The sequence below is a fragment of the Equus caballus genome, chromosome 16 (genome assembly GCF_041296265.1).
Source record: "Equus caballus isolate H_3958 breed thoroughbred chromosome 16, TB-T2T, whole genome shotgun sequence".
NCBI lineage: Eukaryota > Metazoa > Chordata > Mammalia > Perissodactyla > Equidae > Equus > Equus caballus.
The window spans coordinates 76,517,648-76,545,574 of record NC_091699.1 but is presented as its reverse complement, the minus strand read 5'-3'; the positions used below and the strand labels follow the sequence as shown (position 1 = coordinate 76,545,574).

The 27,927-nt window shown below is 48.6% G+C and overlaps 1 protein-coding gene across 6 annotated transcripts in view; it reads right to left on the bottom strand.

Annotated features, from left to right (window-relative positions):
* The window catches only part of RFTN1 (raftlin, lipid raft linker 1), a 198,120-nt gene extending 170,950 nt beyond the window's left edge, over positions 1 to 27,170 (bottom strand). For 2 of the 6 annotated variants that reach the window (XM_023620891.2, XM_070238110.1), the window contains exons 1-2: positions 26,859 to 27,144; positions 10,799 to 10,951 (exon numbers count right to left, since the gene is read on the bottom strand). In XM_023620891.2, coding sequence (XP_023476659.2) covers positions 10,799 to 10,943 — 145 coding nt within the window. In that variant the 5' untranslated portion in view covers positions 10,944 to 10,951; positions 26,859 to 27,144. Of the gene's footprint in view, positions 1 to 10,798; positions 10,952 to 26,480 lie in introns of all 6 variants that reach the window. The other 4 variants (XM_005600912.4, XM_070238109.1, XM_070238111.1 and 1 more) reach the window with 4 other exon arrangements.
* Between the last annotated feature and the right edge of the window lie 757 nt (positions 27,171 to 27,927).

Below are 27,927 nucleotides of genomic sequence, written 5' to 3'. Positions count from 1 at the left end.
TGCCTTACGCTGCTCTGGGCCTCGCTTCGACCCACCCACCTCCCCTCCTTCATGGCCTCTGAGATTTTGCCTCAAATTTGGTTGGTTGGTTGGTTTTATCTGAAAAAAATACCATCAACATCACTGGCTTTGTGTTCAGTTCTGCTGAAGAGCTGCAAACACTACAGACAAATTTGTTACTTTCTGAAGCTGCAGGTATCATATGCGGAGAGAGAATAAATAACTCATACGGACGGCACACCAGCCCTTCAGGGCCCCTGAGGCTCCATCTCAAGGAAGCCCCACGGTGAAACCCACTTGAAACCAAGAATCCTCTTCTAACGCAAATAACCACGCCTCCCCCAGTTCTTTTCTTTCTTTCCACAGCTTCCTGTGTTGGGCTTCCCTGTAAAGAATGACCCACATGTGCAGGCACCTGCAGCCAGCTGTCACTCCCAGCCAGCTCCCTGATGCATCACAGACCCAAACTCAGTCCATGAACACTTGTTCTAGGTTGTCAACTCTAGGTCACTGCTGTGGGGCCTGGTGAGACTGGCAAGGGCAAGGCCAAGCAGTAGACAAGGGAGGCAGGGAACAGAGGTGGCAGAGACCTCACCGAGGCAAAGGCTTCCAGAAAAGAGTGGAGGACGAGGCCAGATCACAGCCTACAGGGCTGCTTCTCAGGTGGAGTGGTTGGAGCTAAGCGTGATGAGCCATGAAGACGTTGGGGGTGTAACTGGGCCCCCGATATGCCTGGTGTGTGCTGGCCAGAGCCATAGCCGGGCTGTGCCTCCCTGCCCTAGACAAGCGTGAAGGGCACAGACTCGCCAAGACCCCCGAGTCAAGAAGGGGCTGTCTGCAGACCCCCAACCATTGGCCACAAACCTGCTCCTGAAACTCTCCTGTACGCCCTTTCCTTCAGCTGAGCCCGGCCGCCCCCTCGCACACACTCATTCCCATCCACGCAGCCTCTCATGCCCAAAGCCAGCCTGCCCTCCCATGTCCTCCACTGTCCCCCTCCGCAGCGATCGGTCACCCCCGAGGGCTGGGCTGTCAGGGAAGAGAGCCTGGAGAAGGCGAAGCTTTTCCTGGATCTTGGAGGAGGAAGAGGACCCCGAGTGGCCTTGGGCGTGGGGGAAGACGGCAGCGCTCCACACGGGCACCGTGCAGGCAAAGACAGAGGCACGGGACACGTGCTTCCATTTCAGGGACCACGAGTAGTTCCTGGGATGGCTGTTGGCATAAAAGGATAAGGAGGAATAGGAGGGAGCCAGGGTGAGAGGTGTTGGCTTTTCCGAGGGACAACCATTTAAGGTTTCAGGGAGCCCTGAGGAGGTGGGGTGTCCATTCAGTATGATTGGGTTTCAGTTACAACTGAGATGTGCAGGACTCGGGTAAGGAGGACGTTTTCGGATGTCGGGGGTAATTTACTGCCCATGGTCTAGCCCAGTGGTTTTCAATGTGGTCCTCATAGTAGCAACAGCAAGCAGCAGCATTACCCGAGAACTTGCTAGCAATGCAAAATCTTGGGCGCCATCCAGACCTAAGAATGACAAATGCCAGGGGCAGTGGCTCAGCCGTCTCAGCCCACCAGGTGATTCTAATCTTGCTAAAGTTTCAGGACAACTGTTTGTACCCGGGCTTCCCAACCCACACCGTGTCACACACTTGCTCAGCACGCTGCAGGGAAAAACCAGTCTGTGCGGAACTGGAGGTGACCTGCAGGAGATTCAAACAGCCCCAAGGCCTGAAGGGAAACAAAATCTCAACACAGGTGACCTACCTGGGGGTAACCAGTTGGGGTCCCCAGGCTTACAGCAACCACCCAGCATTGAACAAACGCCCACTCATTCGTTCTTGACCACAGCTGCACACTGGCATCATCTGCAGTTTCAAAAAATACTGATGTTTGGGTCCCTTCCCCAGAGTGACTTAATTGGCCTGGGGTGCAGCCTGGGCATGGGAATTTTATAAGCAGAGTTTGAGAATCATTGTGTCAACTGACACTGTTTTTGTTTTAGAAGTATGGCCTGTCCTTGCAAATATATTACAAGCTACTTCAAGGAAATAAATGATGAGTTGGTCATACTCAGAAACAAAGGAATGAGCTCTTGACATGTGCAGCAGCGTGGATGGATCGCAAAGGCGTCACGCTGAGTAAGAAGTCAGACAGCAGAGAACACTTACTTAGGTATGTAAGTATTTAGTGAATTTTATACTTAGCACACCAGTATCGTTTTTTTCTGCCAGCTCCACTTAGATAAGAGAAATTTGCACTCCACCTGGTCTTTGCAGGTTCTCGAAGTGTGGTCCCCAGACCAGCAGTATCAGCATCTCCTGGAAAATTGTTACAAATACAGATTCTCAGGCCATTCCCAGACCTAGTGAATCAGAAACTGTGAGGCTGAGGCCTGGGATTCTGGATTTTCAAGAGCCCTCGGGTGATTCTGATTCACCCTCAAGTTGCAGAACCACTACGTTAAAGAAATGATTAGTTCTGAAGGCTCGTAGTCTTCCTCTGGAGGTCAACTATTTTGGACAATATCCTAGAACTTGCTTATCAGCTCCCTCCATGACCCATGAAATCAGACAGGCTAACAGTGCCGAGATTTATAACCAGCTATTAGGCGCCCAAGCTCTTAGCCCCCAAACACTAATCTGTTCATTTTTAGACTTTAATGTAAACTGTGATCCATCTTTTAAGATGAGTCGTTTTCCTGGTTGTGGAAAGAGATTAAAAGGACAACTTAAACAGACAGGATTATCAGCTGTTTCTGCAGTTGTGTTTAGGGCTAAGGTTATCCAGATTGGGAAGTTAAATAAAAACTGGACCCTAAATGATTCATTGCACAATATGCATGTTTTGAATAAGGAATGTCATGCTGTGTCATTATCATGACCACTCAAAATTTATATACAGAGCTTAAGGCTAAAATGCTGGCAGCCAAAATCCAAGAATGAGCGTGGTCAGCACAATGTCGAAGAAAAAATCCCAAAGGTCAGCTCTTAAAGACCTCGTAGACAGGAAAACCACAAAGATGGGAATTGTAAAAATGTGGCAATGCAAACTGGTCCTAAAACTGTAATGTGTGTCATGGGAATGTTTGATAAGTAGGAATTTAAGAGGAGAAACAGAAGACGAGTTTGAAGAGGACGTGCAATGGAGCATGAGTTACTTTTCAACTTTTCATTTAGTTTAAACCCTCCACAGCTTGCAGCAGATTCAGGAACCAAGACATCCCAACATGCAGGCTCCCTGTTCAGTAAGATGACGGTCGAGATGGGCCACAAACATCCAGCCCCTTGCTGGCCTAGAGCAAGTGGCTTTTACAACCTCTCCAAACTCAAGATCTCAATTTCTTCTTCTATACCATGGAGGGAACTCCATCGATCTCATACGATTGTTGGTAGTTTGTTTAAAATTGATTAATACCCTAGGTGCCGAATAAATAGTAGCTGTAAATTATCACCTGTAAAAAGGGAAGCGACTAACTCTCACACACCATTGTTGGAATTGTAAAATGATGCAACCTCTCTGGAAGACAGTCGGGCAGTTTCCTATAAAGGTGAACATGCACTCACCATACAGCCCAGCAATTCCACTCCTGCCTATTTACCCAACAGAAATGAGAACGGCTGTCAACACAAGACTTGTTCACAAAAGTTCACTGCAGCTTTTCTCATAATAGCCCCAAACTGGAAACAGCCCACATGCTCAACAGGAGAAGGATTAGAGAAATTGTGGCACATTCAAACAACGCAATATTACTCAGAAACAAAGGAATGAGCTCTTGACGTGTGCAGCAGCGTGGATGGATCACAAAGGCGTCACGCTGAGTAAGAAGTCAGACAGCAGAGAACACACACTGTATGATTCCATCTCGACGTTATTCTAAAAGAGGCAAAGTGAAGCTACGGTGATGGAAGGCAGATCAGGAGTTGTCTGGGGAGGGGGGAGGGAAGCTGGAGGGGATTTTCCAGGGGATGGAAAAGTCCCACATCTTGAGCGTGGTCGTAGTGACACAGGTGTCTACGTTTTCCAAAACTCATCAACCCAGACGCTGACTATGGGTGCATTTTACTGTACATCAGTTATACGTCAATAAAGTTACTTAAACAAATACACTGAGACGCCATTCAGAAGGCCGGACAGGTTGGCACTGAGCTCTCTTTCACGTGCAGTAGAAAAATTCTGTGTGAACAGAGTTAAAACCTGGACTCTGGTCCCACTTACTACTTAACTACCTGTCGAGTGACTTCCTTATCTGAAAAAGAAAGAAAAAGATAATACCTTCCCTCCAGCTCTCAGGCCCACTTGGACGATTGAGTGAGAGCATCATGTGAAAACGCTTTAAAGCAGAACCAGAGCACCCAGCTGTGTGGCCCTCATGCCATCCATCCAGGTGCCCAGCAACCCATCTCCTCCTCTACTCCCCACTCTCCCTCTCTCCCTCACCTGCCAGTCAGTCCCAGGGACCACCTCCTAGTCTCTTGACCCCACCCACTACTCTTGTCCCCACTGCCACTCTCAGTTGAAGCCACCTTCACCCCTTGCCTGATGACTGTAATGGCTTCCAGATGGTTTCCTCTCCCCCAGTTTTATCCCTTCCATCCTCCTTCATTCTAAATCCAGACTGGTCTTTCCAGAATGTGAATTAGATCATGTCACCCACTCTCTCCCCATCTTAAAAACATTCAGTGCTCTTAAGACGGCCTAGACTCCTTAGTCCAAGACCTAATACCTTTAGTCATCTGGCCCCCACTTACTTCTCCCAAAGGCTACATCCCAACCAAAGGGAACTGCCGATAGCTTCCCATATATGCAATGTTGCCTCCTGGTTCTGGTCCATCCCATAGGTTGTCCCCTTTGCCTGAAAGGATCATCTCCTTCTACTCTCTTCTTCTTCCCATTCTTCTCCAGGCTAACTCCAAACCTACCTGGAGACCTCAAGCCTTGCCTGACACACACACCCTCCATCAAGACTGCGGGCACCACATACCCTCTATCCTGCCACTCTGGCATCGAGTCCTACAATCACCTGGGTCTTCATCTGTAGGAGACTTTGAACCAATCGAGACTAGTGGACCAGTGCTATGGACTGAATTGAGCCCCTTTAAAATTCAAATGTTGAAGCTCTAACCCCCAATGTGACTGTATTCGAAGTAAGGAGGTAATTAGGTTAAATGAGGTCATAGGGTGGCACCCTAATCCAAGAGGGTTAATGTCCTTATAAGAAGAGACATGAGAGAGAGAGAGCGAGCTCTCTGTCTCCCTCTCCACCATGTGAGGACACAGCAAGAAGGCGGCCACCTGCCAGCCGGGAAGAGAGCCCTCACCAGAACCCAACCACGCTGGCCCCCTGATGTCTGGGTAAGCCACCCAGTCTGGAATATTCTGTATGGCAGCCTGAGCTGACAAGATAAGCAGGAACACCTGCCATCAGGGTCACCCATATGTCCCCAGAACATAACTTCTGACCCAAGGTTGACATTCAGTAAATATTTGTGAAATCAGTGACTTGCCATCAATGGTCCCTAGTGAACCCAAGGGCCAACTTTTATGATAAAAATAGTACATTAATCTGAATTGCAGATGCAGATTCTGACCTGAAACCGTTAGCCTCCCTTGAAAACAGACTAGAGCAGCACTGCCCAACAGAACTTTCTGTGATGACGGAAGGGCATTCAATCTGTGCTGCCCAATGTGCTGGCCACTAGCCATGTGGCTGTTAAGCACTTGGAGCGTGGCTAGTGTGACGAAGGAAATGAATTCTTAATTTTATTTAATTTTAATTAGTTATTCCATGTAAATAGCCATGTGGCTGCTGGCTCCTGTAGTGGACAGCGCACAACTAGACAGCTCAAGCAGGGATCAGGCCCTGGGCACTGGCCTCCTTATACAGATCTCTCACTGTGCCAACTGCCCCCAGCGCCAAACACGTATAAAACACAGTCAATTCTCACGGAGCTGACACAGGTAGCTTTCAAGTGGTGTTAGAGTGGCCTGGCACGGAGAAGCTGGCAAAACGCATGCACAAAAGGGATAATGAGGCACCGTTTTGCAGAAATTGTGATGCTTTATGGGCCTCCGTCTGTGATGAAACCCAACAGAGGGTAGCTTCCTCCCCTGGTGACCAGAGTTAATTGAAAATTTAAGACCAATCAGATCACCCAGAATCGAGATTTCTGGCAGCTTATGTGCTTCACCGTGAGACTCCTGCTGGTCCTCGCCTCTGCCAACCTACAAAAGCAGGGCTGTGTGTTCCAATATCCTCCACAAGGGCACCAAGCTTTAAGCAAGGGACAAACGAAACAGTGTTAACCCTGCTCTTGAATTTTTACAAAGTGCACATGGTCCCCTTCCTGCCTAAGCCACCAGGTGGAAGGGGCCGACCCCCTCTCCTCACTTTGCAATTTCCTAAAGAGTCAGATGAGCATCCCCTCTACGAGAAATAATCATACTGAGTGTTACTCAAAAATCTTCTATGGCCAAAACCTTATGGAAGAGGAATATTCTTATGCCCCTCTATAGGATAACACAAGTTTTCTAATAAGAATGTTCTAATCCGTGTTAATGCCTATTTGTCTAGTATCTTGGAGTTTACAAGGCACAAAGGCATGATGCCCAAGAGACCTGTGTTTGAATTTTGCCCTTGTCACTTCCTAGCACTGCATCTTTAGAAAAGTTACTTAACCTCTCTGAGGTTTCCTCTTCTGCAAGAAGGAACGAGTGTACCGGAGTACCTCACTGGGTTACTGGGAGGATAAAATGACATAAGAAGCCACACAAAGATGAAGGTTCATAGCAAACTAATTTGTAATAGCCAAAACCTGGAAATGGCCCAGATGTCCATCAACAGGTGAATGGAAAACCAGACTGTAGTACATCAGAACAATAGAATACTACCCAGCAATAAAATGGGAATAAACCACTGGCACACCAAATAACATAAAGGACCCTCAAAATAAGCAAGCGGAGTGGAAAACGTCAGACCAAAAAGAATACATACCTTATGATTCCATTTACAGAAAATTCTAGAAATTAAAATCAAGGACAGAAAGCAGGTCACTGATTGTCCAGGGATGGAAGGTTGGAAATAAGGGGGGATTACAAAGGAAGATGAGGAAAGTTGGGGATGGAAATGTTCTGCACCTTGATGAGGTGATGGTTTCACGGGTTTGAGCACTTTAAAATACATGCAGTGCAGTGTACTTAAACTATACTTCGGCAAAGCTGAAAAAATCGGGGAAAAAATGAGATCAGGAACATAACGCCCCATCACAGGACTTGGTACATGGCAGGCTCTCCACCAACGTTAGCTCCGTTCTGGGGCAATAACGAACCATCTCATTAGAGCTTCTGAAAAGAGGTGGACAGGCCGCAGGGCAACAAGCCCGCCCGTGTAACACTGACTTTGAAGGTTTACTGGAACCTGACTCTTCAGGACACGCTGTTCTCGGCTAGAAAGTGTGAACAAGAAAGACGAGCAGAAAGATGAGCAAGGCTTGGTCTTTGCCCTCAAGGAAATACAAATAAGTGTAATGTATGATGTCATAAAAGTGTCATAATGATGCTACTGACAAACTATAGGCACGCAGAAAAGAGTGATTCGGACGGGACGGATGTCAAGAGGGGTCAATGTCAGGTGGGTGGGATTCTGGCAAGCAGTGAGGGGCTGACAGGCCCTGTGCAGAGGGAAGAGGGAAGCTGGGAAGGGAGGGTCCTGGGGGGAGCAGGCAAAGCCAAGGGCCACGCACGCCGTCCTCCAGCGGGGAGGGAGGAGGGTCGGCTGAGGCCAGGCCACACCGAGCAAGGCCCCGCGCCAGCTGGAACACCCACTGCTTCATCCAGGGGAACCAGCCAAGGGGTCGGTATGACCAGATCTGTGTTTTACATAAACAAGTCCTATCTAGAGGGCAATGTGGCAATTCATCAAGAGCCCTGACATTTGTATCTTTCAACTCAGTCATTCCTGAGGAAATCGTCAGAAATGTGCACAAAGATTTATGTACAGCATTGCTTATCACAACATTATTTATAATAGCCCAAAGCCCAAAATAACTGAAATGTCCAATAAAACGGGACTGCTAAATAAATTATGGTACGCTGAGTGATTAAGTGATATATGGCCACTAAATCACATTTTCAGAACATATGGAATGACAGGGTGCATGCCTCACTATAGAATATTAAGTTGCAAAAAAGCAGGGTACAAAAATATGCATTGAGGATTCATTGGGTAAACAGTGACTGCCTATGAACAGTTCAGGCACTGCTCTAAGCTCCGAGGGTACAGCAGAGGGTAAGACTGGCACACGCCTGCACTCACCGGAAGGGCTTCTAGCTTCTCAAGAAGGCAGGCAGACAACAAGCAAGGAAACAAGCAACAATAAGCAACATAAGTAGCACGTTAGATGGTAGGAAGTGCTATGGAGAAAACCAAGGAGGGAAGGGGAGGGGTGTCGGGAGGTCGGTAGAAATTTTAAACAGTTGGTCAGGGAAGGTTTCAGAGAGAAGGGGGTTTGAGCCAACAGTCTATCTGGGAGGACTTCCAGGCAGCGGGAACAGGTAGTGCAAAGGCCCTGAGGAGGCCTGAGGAGTCTGAGAAACAGCAATGCCAAAGTGGCAGAACACGCAGGACAAATGGCAAGAGAATGAGGGCAGGGGGAAGCTGGTGCCGCCTGGGGTCGGGGGGAGCCACGGCGGGGCTTTCAGTAGAGGAGCGAGGTGATGTGTAGAGGGACAAGGGAGGAAGAAGGGAGACGAGCTGGGATTTTTCCAGTGTTTTCCTAACATTTTATAATGGGCATATGTTCATTTTATAGTCAGAAAACAAAAGGTAATTCAATCAAGGAAGGCACAATGCAGAAAACAAAGCGGGTTCTACAACCGAAGCACAAGGCAGTGGAGCAGCTAATAAGGAGGTTAGGGAAATAATTCAGATGAGTGATGCAGCGGTGGGAAAACGCAGGAGGGTTTTGTGAGCAAAAATTACTCTCCTTAATAACAGAGGAAATAAAACCACAGTGCAAAAAATGAAAAACAGAGAAAAAGAATTCCCCCACAATCTCAGCACCCTGACAATCAATATAGAACATCTCTGGATATTTCCTTCCCATCCCGTTTCCTACACATGCTTTGGTTTTTTCCTTGATCATTCTACAACGGCTAGAACACCATAGTCTCTCACATATTCACTCAACAAGCAATGGAGGACCAAATGCTCCAAATAATTTTCTGTTCAGATTTGTTCACGTTACATTAGCCATATGATAAGCATTTTCAGAAGTAGTTTTAACAGGCTTGGGTGATGGAACGGAAACCACAGGTGACGAGAAGCCATGGTCACGGATGACGCAGGGTCAAGTCTGGCTATTTAAGAGTATGGTGGTGACACGATTCAACAAGGGGGCCAGCAGGAAGCAATCGGATGAGAAAGACACTGGGTTCCGTCTTGGGCACTGGGAGGAGACCCCAGCTGCCCATGTCTCTCAGGGCTCAAGCAGCAGCTGGAGCCTCCGCAGGGAGGTGGTCACAGCAGGAAGAGTTGAGTAGGAGTGGCAGTAATACCAGCAGCCCTACTACGTGCCAGCCACTGTGCTAAGAACTTCACGCATCTCCCCTCTTCTAATCTTCACAGCTGCCCTAAGAGGTGGACATTCGTGTGTGCGTTTGATGGATGAGGCTGCTGCGGGCCCGGCGACCCCACAGCAGAGCCCGCACTCAAACCCACGCATAGGAGGGCTTTTCCCACTAATTCTCTTTTCTGTTAACAGAAGCTTAAAATATACCAGAAGTCCAGAGAGAACACGTCTTAAGATGTCTTAGTTATGGAGCATCTGGTTATTGCTCGAAACTTCCAAGGAAACTTCTGCAAAAGGAAGAAAGTTTTCTTCTTCTGAAAACGTATTTCACATGTTTTCCAACTTACAATTACAGCCTGTTGAGGGTTTTTTCCACACATTGAGTCTTCTCTCCCAATAGGTGAGAAGCTCAAGGAAACCAGAACAAGCCACATAATTTCCCCACAGCAAGGACCCAACACGCTTGCACACAGTCAGTGCTCAGCAAATGCTCTGGGATGAAAACACTGACCGTCAGTCACCCCAAAGCCATTGGGACACTGGTAGTGGGAGGTGACCCGAACCCCCACAGGTGAGAAAAAGTCAAGCCCAGATGGACAAGCACTCTTGAAAGATGGCGGACAAGGGGCAGGTGAATTTGGGTGGACAGGCAGATCAATATGAGGAGACACACCAAACTTTCCTTTCCCATGTGGCTTGCTATGAAACAGAATCTGCAAACCGATTGGCCCATGGGCCAAATTCAGCCTACCCATGTGTACTATTAGGCTCGCAAATGGTTTTAATTTGTTATTATTTTAATTGGTTGCTATCTTTTAAAATGTGAAAGGTTCCACATAGAAATCTGGATTTCTGGAGCCGACCCCATGGCTGAGTGGTTAAAACTCCACGTGCTCCACTTTGGTGGCCTGGGTTCGTGGGTTCGGATGCTGGGCGTGGACCTACTCCACTCATCAGCCATGCTGTGGAGGCATCCCACATACAAAGTAGAGGAAGACCGGCAAGGTGTTAGCTCAGGGCTAATCTTCCTCACCAAAAAAATTCTAGATTTCTCTAAGCAGCCCCCATACTTTTCAGTTGCCCCCACCCCATGCTCCTCCCCAGAATGTCCTTGTCAGGCCCCACCAGCATGGATGGGGCAGCCTCAACTAAAGACGGTGCCCAGGGTAGGGCTGTGGGGCCAGGATGGGTCTGAGCTCCCCACTCGTCAGGACGCCAGGCTGCCTGTACTCACCAGTGCTCAGGGTGGTGAACTCCAGGAAGCGGTACTCATAGGCCACATCGATCTTGGTCTCCACCTGAGGCCTCTTCAAAGTCGAATAGATATTTCCGGGCCGTTTGTCATCTCGTTTCTCTAACTTGTTCAATCCACAACCCATCTCAGCAGCTGTTGGAAAAGGGAAAGAAAGGAGCAGGGTGTGATTTTTTTTCTTCTGAGACTTTGTTTTTAAACAACACAGGATAAGAGACCCCATACTTCCCTTGAAGAATTCATAAAGGGCCTCAGGCGTCATGAAATCTAGAGTATACGTGAATATATGACCCGAACACCAGAGGAACTCTGCTCGGTAGCAGGCCGGCTTCTGTTGCTGGTAAGATACCATCATCAGCCATCCTGTGATTTTGAAATGACACCAAAACCAGACCTGCCCTATATGTTTCTTTCCCTCCCTAGTCAGAGGAAAATAATACCTCAGAGCACCTCAGTTCCGCTATAATCTGTAAACATGATTAAAAAATGGGATCTAACAAGCAATCCAGTGCATTAGGATGTCAGCCCATCTGAAAAAAAACAGGAGGTGTGTCACCTTCGTGGTGGTTGCTAAGAGAGAATAATAAGTTATTGTTACAATTTCCAAACTCCAAAGTCCTTTCTACCCTCAACAGTAATTATTTAGACAGGAATTTATATTCATAAAACATCTCTGAAAGTAGATGGTGGTATTTTTGTGGGCCTCGTCTGAACGTCCCCCTTTTATGCTTTTTTAGACCAAACCACAGGAATAATAGCCTGCTTCCCCGCTCTCAGAGAGTCATTTTAGACCAAATGAAAACGGCTGAACACTACTAGCAGAGCCGGAGAAATTGGAAGCAGAAATCTATGTTCATTAGAGCGAAGATCTATGGCTACTTTGAAAAGAAAATGGAGAAATGTTTAAAAAATGTGCATATTCGGGCTGAGCTTCTGGTCTTCCCAGGGAATTAAAAACAATGAATGTTCTCTGTTTATTTAGGCAGAATGATATTCACGAAATGACTTTCTACCCCTCCCCAGACTCCAGTGGAAGATATTTTCCTTTGGTGCACTGAGCGTGACCAATACCCGCCCCCTCTCCCGGGGTACCAGTGCCGCCATCAGAACATATTTCACAAAAGTATTAACTGGCCAAGAATACCACAAACAGAAACGTGGAGACCGCTTCCTTTTCGAGATAAGAATTTCCTTTGGCTCAATTCATTCACAAGGTACCCGGCTTCCTACGGCAATTTGGCAAGCTCCAGAAAAACAAAATGAACCTCAAAAAAGCAATGAGGGTGTGGGCGGGGTGGGGGGGGAGCGGAGGAGGGTGATGTGGCAACAACCACGTTATACTTTTCCGTAATTAAAAAAAGTCTGGAAGGATGGATGAGAACAGGAAGGCTTACTTATGCCTTAATAAGGGAACATTAGTGTCCAAAGGGCCGGAGCAGACATGATTTATGTGCAATCTGCATGAACTGATTACTTGTACAATCGTCTGTGGCTCTGCAGATATAAGAGCTGATTTGTACAGGGGCCGTCCATGTAACTGCTGAAAAGCAGGCCAGCTGGCCTCCGCTGGGGCAAAGCAGAAGAGAAGTAGACAGGGGAGGCTCCCAAATACTGGGGAACAGGTAATCGTGGCGAGATGAGTATTATTACCGCTAGAACAGAACTGGACATCACCCAGAGGCTCACCACCTCACTCCCTCAGGGGACCTCCAGGAAAAAAAACCTCTTCCTCAAAAATCCTCCCAACCCTGCTATCCTACTAGGTAAGTTGCAGCATTAGAGATTCATTCCTTTGAAATCAGCATTGCCCTACTTCAGCATCTTCTTTGAAACCACAAATATCTCCATGGGTAGGGTAACAAACCAAGCTCCTGGTAGCCACTAACACTTTAGTATGATTTAACTTCTTTTATAAAGGACAGGTTCCCGGACAGCAGAAAAAAACGAGAAGAGGATTACCAGGATGAATAAGAAAGACTCAGAAAAGGTTTTGGGGTGTAAAGGTGGGGGGGGGGGTGCCAAGAAGCATTAGAAAAACTCAATTCACAACTTTGAGTTACAAGTTTCAATCAGACTGTCCCAAACTTGAGGTCTCCATCCAAGTTCACCCCAAATGGCACCTTGTTTGTTTCACAGGACATGATGAGGCTCCAGGCAAATCATCTATGTGATCAGACACAGAAAAGATAAACAGTACCAGCCAGCAGCAAAACTGTAATATCAGTGAATCCTTGAGGTCTCAATCCTTAGAGATTCATTTCTTTGACATGTATGCCACCCTGGTTAAGCAACTGCTTAAAACACAGTTGTCTCTGGGAAGGGAGACACACGAAGCAGTTGCTGGCCACCCAAACCTTATGTGAATTTGTTCCTCTTACTGTTTTGTGTTGAGGGCCCTACCTTGCAGGCTACTGGCACATGTGCATTCCTTTTAGTTCCTTCTTGCATCCTTCTACCAATCCCCACCCTGTCAAAATAGGAAAGACTTTATATCACTCCCAAAATATCTAAGACAGTCCCTACTATGCTCAAACAAGTCAGAAAAATCTAGCTTACAAAAAGGAGGAACAATAAGATATAATAGTGCCTTACATTATTGCAGAGTTTTGTCAACTTCGCTGTTCACTATGCGAGGTTCCCAGACCAGGCTCCCATCAGAACCCAGCAGGAGGCTGGGGCAAGGGGTGGGCACGGCCTGTGAGAGCGGGGAGCGCGGGAGGCAGGGGAAGAGTGGAGGGAGACCCTCTGCTGGATGCAGGCAGATGAGCCAGGCGTGGCTGCACACCCCTCTCGCTGACATTCAGGGAGCATCTCAGTGGAAGCACATCCCCTTCAGGGGCCCAGGTCTTTTGTAGGGCAGAAAGTAAATGGTAAGTGTGACAGTTTTTAAATGTGGCCCCAAAATCCTTTGACACTCCTGCCATCGAGAGGTGGGGCCTATGCCACCTCCTCTGAACCTGAGTTCTGTGACAACTGGACCAATAGAATATGCAGGACAATGCAGTGCCAGTTTTTGGACCCGGGCCCTAAGAAACGGGGAGCATCCACTGCCTGACTCTTGAGACGCCTGCCCTTGGAACCCAGCCACCATGCCATGAAGCAGCCCAAAAGAGGGGCCCATGTGGAGAGGAACTGACAGCCGGCACCAACTTGCCAGCTCTCCTGCCAGTGAGCCATCGTGGAAGTTGAGCCTCTGTCTCAGGCAAGCCACTGACACCATGCGGGGCAGAGACAGGCTGCTCCCACCGAGGCTGCCCAAACCGCAGATTCCGGGAGCAAGATACACCACTGCCACTGTTTTGAGCCTCTAAGTTTTGGGGTGGTTTGTCACACAACAGGTAACTTACACACCGAGTTTGCTCAAAATGACCATGGCCTGCTGTCTCCTCCGTCGGGCACCAGTGGCGGTTGGCCTGCATTTAGGGGCCCTGTTTTAGCCATTCACCCTCGGAAGGACATCTGAGTTGCTTCCAGTTTGGGTTGGTTTGAATGAAGTGGCTATAAACACTCACACAGAGGTTTTACGAGGACACAAGTCTTCATTTCTCCAGGTAATAACTAGGAGTGGGGTTGCTGGGCTGAACGGCAAGTGCAGGGTCCTGCTACCGAACAACGCTTCCCCTTACACACTCAGGGTGGCCAGATGCTGACCCCACGAGAGACACGTGGAAGGTGAGACCCTCCGAGAGACCAATGGGCTAGCCCCCTCACCTCCTGCTCATCCTGGGGCATCGGCTCACTGGATGAAGCATGAGCCGCGGTGCTATTCGTGGCTATTTCTCCTTTCGTTGTCTATCTTGGAAAGGACACCTGCCAAAACTCACCCGTATGCGATGATATTTTCCCAGGACTTTTCTGTGCTCCATCCGAGCCCTACAGCCCTGCCCCTCCAAATCCCTATGGCCCCTCCACACTGACGCCTAATGGAAATCAGGTCCCCATTCCTATGGTGAGAAAGCGGGAAAAGAGCCAACATACACTTACAGGTCTCTAGCAGAAATTGGGTAAAAGGAATGAGGAACTGGATGCTGACTAAGCAGGAAAATAAGGTAATCACTGGGAGGTTCTGAGACCCAACTGCAAGGAGAGGATGTTAGACGTTGCAGATGACCAGAAAGCAAAGATCCTTCAAATGGTGACATTCTGGAAAATCAATTCTTTCTGAATCAAACCTAGAATGGGGTGTGTCATTGATGTATGGTGGACCAGCTTCATGCAGGAACCATCAGCTCCATGACTGTTCCTTCATGGAACCTTCCATGAGGAAGGGCACCCACATTCCAAATTCATGCATTCATTCATTCAACACACATTTAGTAAGATCTGTTTTGAGTCAGGCCCTCAATTAGGAAATAAAAAATGGGAAGACCACACCCTACCCTCAGATCGCAGGTGAAAGGAGGAGAAACACAATGGACAGACACACACAGTGCAGTGGGGCTGGCTGTTCTAGAAGTTTGGGCAGAGTACAGGGCCTTCAGGGGAAACTGCTGTGATAGGAAACAGAGAGCACCTCACCATAGACGTTATTCCAGAAAAGGCTGATCAGAGATGGGGCACGATGCCCTGCGTCATTTTAAATGTCGAAATTTTTAAATGTTTATTTTAAAAGTATTTCTAATTGGTTTCTGAAATGCTTCCGGAGATGCCCATAAAAAACACTGGAAAACCACTTCAAAAAGGATCACTTCCTTAAAAGGTTATTTTTCAGCTAGGGTTTATAAAAATCTCAGCTTAAAGGTTCATTTTTACTATCAACTAGCATGCACATATTTAAATAATGGGGGCAACACATGTAGTTATATTTTCAAATACAAATTAGCTTCATTAAGAGTGAGGCTTCATCTTCCACACTTGCTGCTAATCTCAGGCAGACTGTAAAGCTAATTTTAACAGTTGCCAACAGCTCATGACAAGCAACCAGAGATGGGGCAATTATATGCAATGATGCTGGATCAGCTGGCACACTTATTTTTTATTTCTACACTCAAATCCTATATCTGAAGCCTCGGGTATGTTTATTACATCGTTCCAGCACCCAAAGTAAGAACTGAGGATCCAAATTAAGAAGTTTTTACGTGAGAGGGACATCTCTCAACCCGGAAATGTAAATGAAAACTTGAAAATCAGTCCACTATTCAGATGATGTCAAATCTTGATATCCTGCAAACATAATCTAAGACAGAAACCCAAGGATAACTAAAATTTACCCGGTTGAAAGTGTTCCTGATTCGCTGCCACATAAAAAACAATCTCTATGAACCAGTAGTTGTCTGGTGCCACTTTTTTTAAGTGTCTATGTGTGTATCTGCATGTAAAAATCCACGTTCTTTTCTTAACTGGCAGGACACAGACCATAACGTTCACAGAACCTCCCTCTGGGTCATGAGATTGTAGATGACATTCTCTTTATAGTTTTCTATATTTTTCAAGTTTTCTGTGTGGCGCATGCATTATTTTTCTAGTTGAAAACAATAGGGAGTGTCATAGCCAGCCTGCAACGTGGTCCTCAATAATCCTCTTGGTATTCGTAAGTGGTCCCCGCCCACACTGAATAGGGCTGACCTGTGCAGCCAGTAGGATAGTGTAGAAATGACAAGTGTGGTTTCCACGGCTGGCTTATAGGAGACACTGCGATTTCTACCGCACTTTCTCTTGGATTACGCACTCTGGGGGCAACCAGCTGCCATATTATGAGGGCGCTCTATTAACCCTACGGAGAAGTCCCCAGGGCAGGGAACTTCCACCTCCACCCAACAGCCAGTCCTAACTCAACAGCCATGTGGAAGTGGATCCTTCGCTCTTTCACAGTCTTCAGCCCAGCCGACATCCTGAGCAAACCTCAGGAGAGCCCCGAGTCAGCGCCACCCAGCTAAACTGCTGCCGGATTCCTAACTCAAGAAACCCGGCGAGATAAACGTTTATTGTTGTTTTCAGCTGCCAAGGCTAGGAGTCATGTGTTGCATGGCAAAAGATAAGGAATAAAAGGGATATTTAGATAATCAAAAGAAAACACCCGCTTAGCACCCACACCCACCCCCACGTCTCAGTGGATGTCTGACCCAGACGACCTTTCTGCTCTCCTACTGGTCTCCATCACAACCAACCTTAACGAAAAACAGTTCCCCTTCAAAAGAACTTCGCTACTCAGAGTGTGGTCCTCAGACCAGCAGTACTGGCCTCCCCTGGGAGCCTGTGAGAAATGCAGAGCTCAGGCCACACCCAGGCCTGCGGAACCAGAATCCGCATTTGAACGACAAGAGATTCATTCAAGTTTGAATCACAGTCAAGTTTGAGAAACCCTGGGGATGGCCATGGCTCCCCATCTTGGTTGCACACTGGAATCATCTGGAGAACTGTCTTAAAGTCCTGATGCCTGGGCATTCTGGGGTGGGGCCCAAGCATCAGGATTCTTTAAAACCCCCTAAGTGATTCTAACTGGCAGCCAGGGTTGAGAATCAAGGTTGGAGGAGCAAACCGTCTTTCCCGGGTCCTAACCCCCTCCAATCTCCTAACACCAGGCCTCAGCAGGGCCCAGGATCTTTCTTAAGCCTCTTAACCAAGGCTGAGAACGACAGTCCAGAAGAAGGAGGCCCTGCTGACCCCCTGGTTCCACACCCACCACCTCCTGAATCTCCTTGTACCTCAGACACTCCCCTCCTAGGCTCTCTGCCGTCCTCCCCAACACGGCGGCACCTCTCAATTTCTAACCCCAGCCCTCCTCTCTCTCGGTCTCTTACAACTATTTTCATTACAAGCCACTGCAAACATATGGATAAGGAGAGAAAATGAGACATCTACATACCAACTACCTGCATTTAACTGCTTACATTTTACTTTATTTGCTTCACGTCTTTTATTTTTGAAGAAATCTGACTTTTTGGATACGGCTTCATGCCCATCCCTTTCTTCCCTATCTTCTACCCCACTCTCACTCTTTTACAATCTGAGAAAACCCCCCGAGCAATATATGGCGAGGGTTCCGAGACGCCCCCGTCCACGGCACCCTTTAGGCTAACAGCAATACACACGGTTCTATTTATGAAGTAGTCAAGTCCAAACAACTTAATAATTATGTCCTAACAACTCAGTAGCCTTCCGAAAAACCAGAACACCTACACTGAAAGAAAAGGTCTTCTTCCTTCACTCTTAAATTACCATAGTTACTTCCTAATGGGATGTGTGCCTCTGCTCAGCACAGAACAACTTCTCAAACCCTGGATTGGACACCACCACTCTCATTTCCTGTTTCATAATGATTTCTGAGCAACCACCCCAAACCCAGCTTTGCAAAGATAGGACGTCATCAAAAGGACTATAGTGCTGGCTAATGCTGACACTGTGTGCGAACCACCTCCAGCTAGTGGCAAGTGTGGTATCTAACACGTCATGTACCACTGTGTTTCCCTCAAAAACACAAAATTTCCCCTGCCCCCGCACCCATGAGTTTGCTACAGTGCCTTGGGGTGCCTTAGTACAGAGTCTGGGAGCCTCCAATATACGGTATTGCTGTGTATGCTCAAAAAGCTGCGTGATTGTATTGTCTTCCCCTTGGCTATCACATCCCTTCTCACTGGGCTCACTTTCCCTGCTCTAGGCGAAATTCTCCAATCTCCCTCCAGCTGCCTTCTCTCCAACTCCAGGCAGACAGGCCTGAGGACCTGTTTCAACAACTTCACTTGGAACTTTCCTGGCACTTCCAGATGAATATACCCTAAAGGGAATTCAACGTCTTGCCCAACAAGCCGCTTGTTCCTCCCGCATTTCTTGCTTCTGTGGGTAGCATCACTGCCCTGGTAACATGCAGCCTCTAAACAGCAGGCATGAGCCTGCTCCTGCCGTCACCCTCGCCCCTACAAGTGACCAGGTGCAAAGTGATGGGGGCTGCTTTTAAATTCCCTCCCTTCATTCTCAGTACTGACCCGCCATTTCTAGACTGTCAAAAGCCTTCTTCACATCTGGCTTCCCCTAGTCTCTCATCTATCTAATTCCTATCACTGGCTTTTGCCAGATTAACCATTCTGTACCACACAAGTGGCTCCAAGAGCATAAATCACATTCGCTGCCCAGCTTGGAGTCCTTAACCTCAACCTCACCCCAACCTCCCTCCTTCCCAGGCTCGTCTCCCCTGCATGTACCCCACAGTCAGGTCGGACTACACCAGCACTATCTTTTTCATACATCAAGCACCCTCCAGACACCATTCCTTTACTTCCACTGGACCCTCCATCCGACACTCCTTTCCCTTCCATCTTGACCCTCTGTATTAGGGTTCGCCAGAGAAGCAGAAGCAACAGAATAGGGTGTGGGTGTGCCTATAAATAGATATCTACATAGAGAGAAGGCGGGCAAATTTGTTTAAGGAATTGGCTCATGTGACTGTGGGAGCTGGTAGGTCTGAGATCTGCAGGGCAGGCCAGCAGGCCAAAGACACAGGGAAGAGCTGATGGCACAGTACTGAGTCCCAGGGCAGCTGGAGGCAGAATTCCCTCCTCCTCGGGGGACCTCAGTCTTTTCCCTTAAGTCCTTCAAGTGACTGGATGGGGCCTGCCCATATTATGGAGAGTAAGCTGCTTTACTCCAAACTTACTGATTTAAATGTTAATCGCATGTAAAAAAAATACCTCACAGCAACACCGAGACTGGTATTTGATCAAAAACTGGGTCCCAGAGCCCAGCCAAGCTGACGCAAACTTAAACATCACACCCTCCTTTACTGAGCACTTAGGATGTGCAAGGCACTATTCTCAATGTGGGGACACCAAAGGGAAACGAGAGACATCAAAGAAGAACCACCCTGCCCTGTGGACCTTACCTCCAAGAGCAGAGAAACGGACAACAGACAAATAAAAATCATAAAAGAAGTTCAAGTTTAAAAGCATGTCAAATAAAGAAAAATAAGGCAGGGAGGAGGGGTAGCAAGTACGAGGAAGTAGGCACAATTTTAAAAAACAGGGTGATCAGGGAAGGCCTCACCGAGAGGGTGACGTTCAAGCAAAATCCTGAAGAAGGCGACAGAGGGAGCCACAGGGTACAGGGACGGTGTATCAGGCAAGGTGGCGGCAGATGCCAACAGACTGGAACATTCCAGGACCTGCCTGGTGAAGTGGGGGCCTTCAGGAAGGCAGCACATGAAGTCCTAGAGCTGTGGGGAGCAGACTGCGGCTGGGCGGGCCAGGGCATCGACTCTGGCTTCCCCCCGAGGGAGATGGGGCCCCCGGGGAGGTTCTGAGCCCGGGGAGACATGATCACTCTGGCCATGGCTGACCGTGAGAGCGGGGAGACAAGGATGAGGTATGCACGGCGGTCAAATTCTAGAGAGGTTTTGAAAGTAGAAAATAGGATTTACTGGTGGTTTGGAAATATGGCATGAGAAAAAGAGGGCATCCAAGACTCCTCTAGGGTTTGTGACCTGAGCAACTGCAAGGCTGCAGCAGCCACTTCTTGACATGGGGATGGCAGTGGGAGAAGCAGCTGGGCCAAGGAAGACAGCAGTTTGTTTTAGATGGGTTAGCTCCAGCCAAGAGGAGGTGTGGGGTGGGCAGCTGGGTGGACCAGTCCGGAGTTCAAGGGAGAGCTCTGGAGCTTTAGGAACACCTCATCTTCTACGTGACAGCAAAATTCTGGAACGCAGCAATCACATCTTCATCCCTAACAGCAGTGACCCCAACACCCTGGCCCAACAGACGCACTATAAATACCTACTCAGTCAACATCCTTCAGGAGCAGGAAAGACACATTATCTGTAAAGGATGGAAAAGGGCCTTGGAAATATTTGCCTGTCGCTCTCAAGTTCACCTTCTTAACAGCATAGCACACGGGTCGGGTGCACAGGCTCTGGAGCCAGATCACGTGGGTTCAAATCCCAGTGTCTACTTCCTAGCGGTGTGACCTTGAGTAAGCCACTTAACCTCAGTTTTCTCACAAATAAAATGGAGATAAATGCAGAATCTACTTGTAGGGCAAGGATTAAAGATGTGAATATTTAACAGGGCTTGGACGAGCTCAGCCCCATAGAAAAGGCAGTATAAATGTTAACCGTGTTAGTACTGTTACTAGCATTACCTGTGATCCACTATAAAGATTTCTTTTAACCTGCCTATAGCTATAATTACAACACACTTAAAAGGGTGCTTATAAGGTGTCCCAAGACCCTGGAAACATCCCAGAAGACCTCTCTAAATTAAAGAAATGTTTAAGTGAACAGTCTGATTTCCTGTACTTTATATTTCTGAAATTTGGTAATACATGATATGGTGATGTTCCATTAACCAGAGTCTGTGATTAACCTAATCTCTTCTCATCAGACTTCATGGATAAGGTCTATCACAACAACTTCTCCAAATGTGAGGCATTTGGGAGCTATTCCACAAAACTCGAAGGATTCCTCAGGAGGTACGTCCTCGGGGTGAAATACAAAGCAGGGAGTTTCAAAACAGACACACACACTCACACACACACACAATGGAAGCTGATAATGCCCTGCAAAGAATAAATGCTGACAATTAAGGGGGTCTGCCTATGGAACAACAAAATGGGACACTTTACTTGTAAAAGCCAAGGAAAGTTTTCAGTGAAGTGCAGTGGGCTTCCTGGTTGGAAAAGTCTGGAAACATCCAACAGAGTTTCATAAAGTAGCGTAAGAGTTGGTCAGACTCACAAGGAGCAAAACACAGCTGATGCTGACTTTCCACCTCTGGCTGGGCCGGGTTCCCAGCGGAGGGCTGGTGTCCCCTCTCTGTTGAACCCGACTCTGGAGTAGTGTACACCAGAGAAGAGCGGACAGCCGCGGCACCATCCCCCCATCATCTTGTACAACCAAGACACAGAACCGCCGACCCTCTCCAGCACTCCCTACCCCACTGGGCAGCCCAGACCTAGGAAAACCCCAAAAGGAAGCAGTCAAGTACCCCTAAGGGCATCTCCTCCACCCCAGTCTTGGCAGGTAGCCATCAGGCGTAGAATGTGACCTGATTTTCTAGCTCTTTGGTTCTGGCCCCGCTGAGAGCGATTTTTCTTCCTGAATTCAGCCCAGGTAGGGAGTAAGTCACACAATTGCATATTTAAAAGCTGAACGGAATTCTTATTTGAAGAGCAAGGAATTAACAGGGCTCAAGCAGTGGCCATTGCTTGCCTGCTGTACCGATCTTTTCAGAGAAAGCATCTTGGTAAAATACGCAATGACAACAAGGAAAGCTCCTTTGGGGACCCAGGAGAAAAGGGAAACGCAAATTTATGTCAAACACTGAACATGAATGGGAGGAAACATCACACACATACCAAAAAAAAAAAAAAACCTTTAAAAGGTAAACATAAAAGAAATACCTGGCTAAATTTATCTCTTTGTCAGTAAAAAACAGCCCAAGTCTTATCCAAGTGGGTTGTCAATTCTTAAACTGAAGGAAAAGACAGAAACGCTCACTACAGAGTAGCACCATCAACCAGAACTTTCTGTGAGAATGAAATAGCCTACATCTGTGCTGTCCAATTTAGCGGCCAATAACCACACACGGCTCTAGAGCACTTGAAAGGTGGCTAGTGAGCCTGAGCAAGTGCATGTTTAGTTTTATTTCATTTATTTACATTTAGACGTAAATAGCCACACGTGGCTAGCGGCTACTCTAGCCACAGACAGCTCAGCTACAGACACCACAGCAAACAGCAGACAATGTCTTTCCTTCCTACAATAAAATTACAATCGTAATCAGCCAATAATACCTTAAACTGTCACCAAAATTAGTGCTACTACACAGGCCCCAGCCACCCCAAACTCACAGAAAGCTTAAAAGAAAAAGAAAAAGATAAAAGACTGAAGAAAGTGATTCTATTGTGTCATTTCTTGCACCTTTGCTCCGCCTATCCAGCTTAGATCCCTACTATACTACGGCTTCACGCATTTGGAAATCTGTGCTTGTAGACAGAATCCGCATTTGCGAAATCAGAACGTCACAATCTCTCCCCTTAACGTCTGGGAGATATGAAAACATGAACTTAGGGCAAGTTACTTAACCTCGCTAAGCTTCAGTTTCCTCAAGGCTAAAGTGCAGATAATAGTACTCGCCTCTCGTGAGGATTAAACTCAGAAAACGCAGATAAAGTGCCTAACAGTGCCCGGGAAAGAGTAAGCACTCAGCAAGTGATAGCTATAATTATTATTTTGTTAGTAACAATAGTGAAATTTATAATAAAATAAGAATGGTGCTGCTACAATGAAAGTTTACAGTTGGCAAAGTTTTCGGGGGACCAAACACTGTGAACTTGTCTCCCAGGCTACGGGAAAGTGGCCTCTAGTAAAATACACCTTGGGGCCTTGACATTTTGGCACTCACTGTCACTCTCCAGAAAGGCAATCCCCCAGATGGGCACCATGAGTCACAAGAATCATTCAGCCAACATTTTCTGTGCCCCTGTACAATAAATGCACTGTACCAGGCTGTTGGATGAGAACTGTCCCCAAACACAGTGCAATGTCTCAAGTCTCTACACCACCTGTCATCTGACCCCAGCAATTCTTGGTCCCCACAGAGACACCTTGGCGAGATGTAAAAATCTCATCCTGGGGTCCCGCACAAGCAGGAAGGCTCAATTCCTGTTTCCTGGACCAGCCAAGACCAAGTTCAGCTGCTGGCCCACAGAAAGGACTAAGGTGTAAGGGGACCTGCGGGAGACTGGCCCATTTTCCCAGGCAGGACAATAAGAGGGGTGCTGACAGGCCACGTTTCTCACTGACAGGCCAAATCACTTTAACAGGAAAGCTGTTCTCTGAGCCTTCAAAAAGCCAAATCTGATCTGCCTCCCAAAGCAAAAACAACCGCTTTCAGCAGCCAGCTGCCCAGGCCGGTGAAATCCAATGGGAATCTTCACCAAGTTCACATCCACCAGAGCAATACCCCAAGAATCCCCCAGGAGTTTCTAAGCAGAAGTTTAGTGGAATTCTGTGGGGCTTGGGGGTTATTTTTCTTCATACAGAAAGCACTCAATCAATCTTCTTTCACAACCAAGGGTACATTCCCCTATGGAATTCCCTTCTCTGAAGATCTCTAAAAATGAAATATTCGTCTATCATCTGCAATAGTTTTAAGCGTAAACCCATTTACTGGCAGAGTCAGGGATTTCTCACAGCTCCTCCACCTACGAAAACAACACGTTCCAGACTGTCTCAGGTGGTCTCCATTTCTGGGTCCCTCTAGCTCCAGAACACTAGTCAAATCACGCTCTTGACTTTGGGATAGGAAAATAGGGTTATAGTATCTGGAATCTCATACTCGTATTCTTTGCTGGTGGGAGTGTAAAATGGTATAACCACTTTGGAAAAAGGTCTGGCAGTTTCTTACAAGGTTCACATACATCTCTTCTATGACCCAGCAACTCCACACTTAGGCATTTACCCCAAAGAAACGAGAACAGTTATCCCTAGGAAGACTTGTACACAAATATTCATAGCAGCTCTGTTCACAATACCCCCCAAAATAGGAGTAACTCATGTGTCCATCAACAGGGGAATATACTATATAAACAAACTGAGGTATGGACATAGCCTGGAATATAACTCCACAATAGAAAAAGACCAAATTACTGGTACATACAACATGGATGAATCTCAAAACCATGCTGAGTGAAAGAAGCTTTACACAATACTATAGAATTCCACTTATACGAAGTTAAAGAACAGGCTAAACTAACTTAAAATGAGAAACCATCACAGCAGTGGTTGCGACTGATACGGTCGGGGCAAGGACTGACTGGGAATGAGGACGAAGGAACTTTCTGGGATGATGGTAATAGTCTCCATTTTGATAGAGACCAGGGTTACACAAGGTATAAGCATCTGTCAAAGTATTATGAAAACGGTACTCTCAAGATTGGTGCATTTCACTATATGTACACAAATTTTACCTTAAGAAAATCATGAACATATACTGAACTCCAAATAATAAAACGTGTGCTGAAATGTTTAGGAGCGACCTGGACCAATGTCCATAATCTACTTTAAAACACATAAAACAGTAAGTTGTACTGATGGATGGGTAGAGGGATGAAAAGACGGATAGATGCACAATAAAGCCAGTATTACAAAATCACAGACTCTAGACATAGGTATTTGGGTGGTCACTCTTCTTACAACTTTTCTATATGTTTAAAATGCGATGGGCAGGGGAAAGAGTCACAGTTAGCCTACAAGTTAGAAATTTGGCAAGACACCCATGCCCACCAAGCCACAGGCCCACAGAGTTCCAATCCTGCTGAAAAGTGAAGACTGGAAGAACACAAGTAGCTTTACAGGAACTCACATCACTCATGCCAAAGATTTTCTGCCTGTTTCCCTGCAGACAAAGCAATTATTTGAATGGAAGCCAAAAATTCCTGCTCAAGAGGGAGAAAAAGAACTCAGTGACTTGTATGCCCAATTTGTTCTCTTTCAATTCCTGCACCAAATGTATTAGCCAACTGCACCACACTCCACTTCCATTTGCCCCAGGTCCATGCAGCCAAAAGACAAACAAAGGAAAACCAACCCAGGGACTTGTTACACAATGCAGCCAGAGGATGACGTCCAGGGCCAGAACCCCACTAAAGGCAAAAGAGGATGCAGAGCTGGGGCTGAGGTTAAAGTGATTTCACTGAGGTTAGCACACACATGCACCAAAGAGCCCCAACCAGCTTGTTGTTTAACCCCTTTGTGGGGTTTGGTGACATCTGGGGTCACTAGAACTTCATAGGGAATTCAGCTGTTCAGAGGTACAAATTAGGAGTCCCGGTGGCCAGGGACACGTGGGGTGCACAGCTCGCCCTACCACAGGCCCACAGGTCGCTCACATTACCCCGCCTTCCTTCCTGGCAGGGCCTCACTTATCCTGAGATGACACACTGTGGCAGTGGCTGAAGGAGCCTAGCCTGACTGCTCGTCCAGCATCTGAAAACAGCTGTACCAGTTACAAGAAGGGACTGTTGCTGGAAACCAGGGCAGCCACTCAAACATCGGGATTTGTGCCAGACTTTTTTAAAAAATACTTTTGGTTTGTTTCTTTTTAAGCCTCCGAACAAACTCACTGACACCACCCAGCGTCCCTGGGGATCACCCACAACCACATAAGGGCAGCCCTGAGAGAGCAACCGGGAGGCAGCAGGGAGCGCGCCTGGGTCTAGCACCTTGGCCTCCACGCGGTTCTCGCTGCCAAAGACGGCGATACCCTAGGTGAAGGGCATCAGCTCTGGCTCCGGAGCGGGGTGCGTGTGCCTGACAACGCGGCTTCCTGAAATATACGCCGCCGCCACCCCGCCCTGATCCGCACCCACCCCGGCGTCCCTTGAGCCTAGGAAAGTGGGTTAGGACGGGGGAGGAAACCCCCTTACACAAGGGGAGATGCCCGGTTTCAGTGCCGGGGACTCCCCGCGCCCCGAGTTTCTGAGCCTCTAGAGGCTGCGGCGCTTCCTCTGAACGCGCGGCACGTCTGCTCCCACCCATCCCGCACCCCTGTCCCGGCAACAAATCCACCTCCCAGGGCGCACGCAGAAGGGCTGCCCGAGCCGCCTCCACTCCACCCGACCCCAGCCCACCTCACCCCTCCCCGCCCCAGCCTCTCGCCCTCCTGAACCTGGACTCCTTGGCCAGCTCCCGCCTGGTCTTTGTCGAGGACCCCCTGCAGCAGTGTCCTAGACCCACCTGTAGCCTTGAAGCTTCCTCTCCGCTTCCGTCCTAGGGGCCCCCGAGCCTGCAGATCCCGTGACCCCCAACAGACTGCTCTAGGGTGCCTCTCCCCTCGGCGCGCCAGGGATGATTATTTTTTTGTTTTTCAAAAAAGTTGGCCCAAGACCTCTGTGTCCCATGAATCGCGGCCCGACCCCATCCAACCCGGTCTGGGGGTGCGCGGGGCCGGGAGGTGGCCCTCTGGAAACCCTGACGCCTGGGAAGCACGCCCCAGCCCCGGCAACCTGCAGGGAGGCGCCACGCGGAGCTCCCCTGCCCCCCGGGGTCCCGGTCCGCCGGGCCAAACGGAGGGTCCCGTGCCCGCCCACACCCCAAGTCCTGCCGCGCGCTCACCTACCGTTCAGGACCAGCCGAGAAGAAGACGCGGGCGCGGGCTCCCGGAGACAGCGTGTTCCGTCCCGGGAGGAAAGTTTGTGCCATACAGAGGAGGCGGCGCGGGGAAGGCGTGGGCGCCAGCGGGTGGGGACCGGGGGGGGGGGCGGCGCGGCGTGCTCGTGTGTCTGTCCCTCTCGCGACCGGTGCGTCCGTCCCTCCGCGGAGCCCGCGGCCGCCGCGCTCCCGCTCGCTGCGCCCTGAGCCCGGCGCGCTCCGGCTCCAGCCCCGACGCGCCCCCGCCGCCGCCGCGCGTCCGCCGGCTACACTTCCTCTTCCTCTGAACTCATGTGCAAAATATGCTGCGCTGCATCTTCTGGGGAGCCGCGCGGCCCCTGACAGCCGCCGCCGGAGCAGCCGGCCCGCCCCGCGCCCCCGCGCACCCGGCGCCCCCTCTGCGCCCCGCGCCACCGCCTCCACGCGGCCGGCAACCTGCGCGCCGCACACGCCGCCACCCCGCGAGCGGTCCTCGCTGCCCCTCCGCGCGGAGGTGCGAGGCTCGCAGACCCGTCCTCTGGACCCCTCCTGACCGAGCTTCTGTGCGTCAGGAGCGCGCGTGAGGGACTGAGATCCCTCCAAATTTGAGTGGGGTTGCTGAAGGTGCTGATGGCTAGGGGGTGCGAGGACCCTTAAGAGCGGACCATTCCTCCTCCCCATTCCACAGGTGGGCCCATCCCCGGGCATCTAAGTTATTTCTTGGGAGTTAGTGCTTAGAAAGAGGGACAGTGCCCCTGTCCCCTTTCCACTCTCTATTCCACCTACTTCTGGTGTCCAGAAGGTTTGAGAAGATCTCGGGAACCATCCTGGCCTGCAACGTTAGGCCACCCAAAGTGACAATCAAATCACATACATAAATAAAGCGCCAGGCCACGCCTGCGGTTAGTAAGGTGAAGACTTCAGGCAGTGAGCCCATTAGAAAACCTTTGCTTCTTGGAACTTTTTAAACAAGGCAAAATTACAGTGTAGGGGTTAAGAGCAGGAACGGGAGAACCCAACAGTCAGGGTTGGCCTCCTGGCCGCCATACTTATT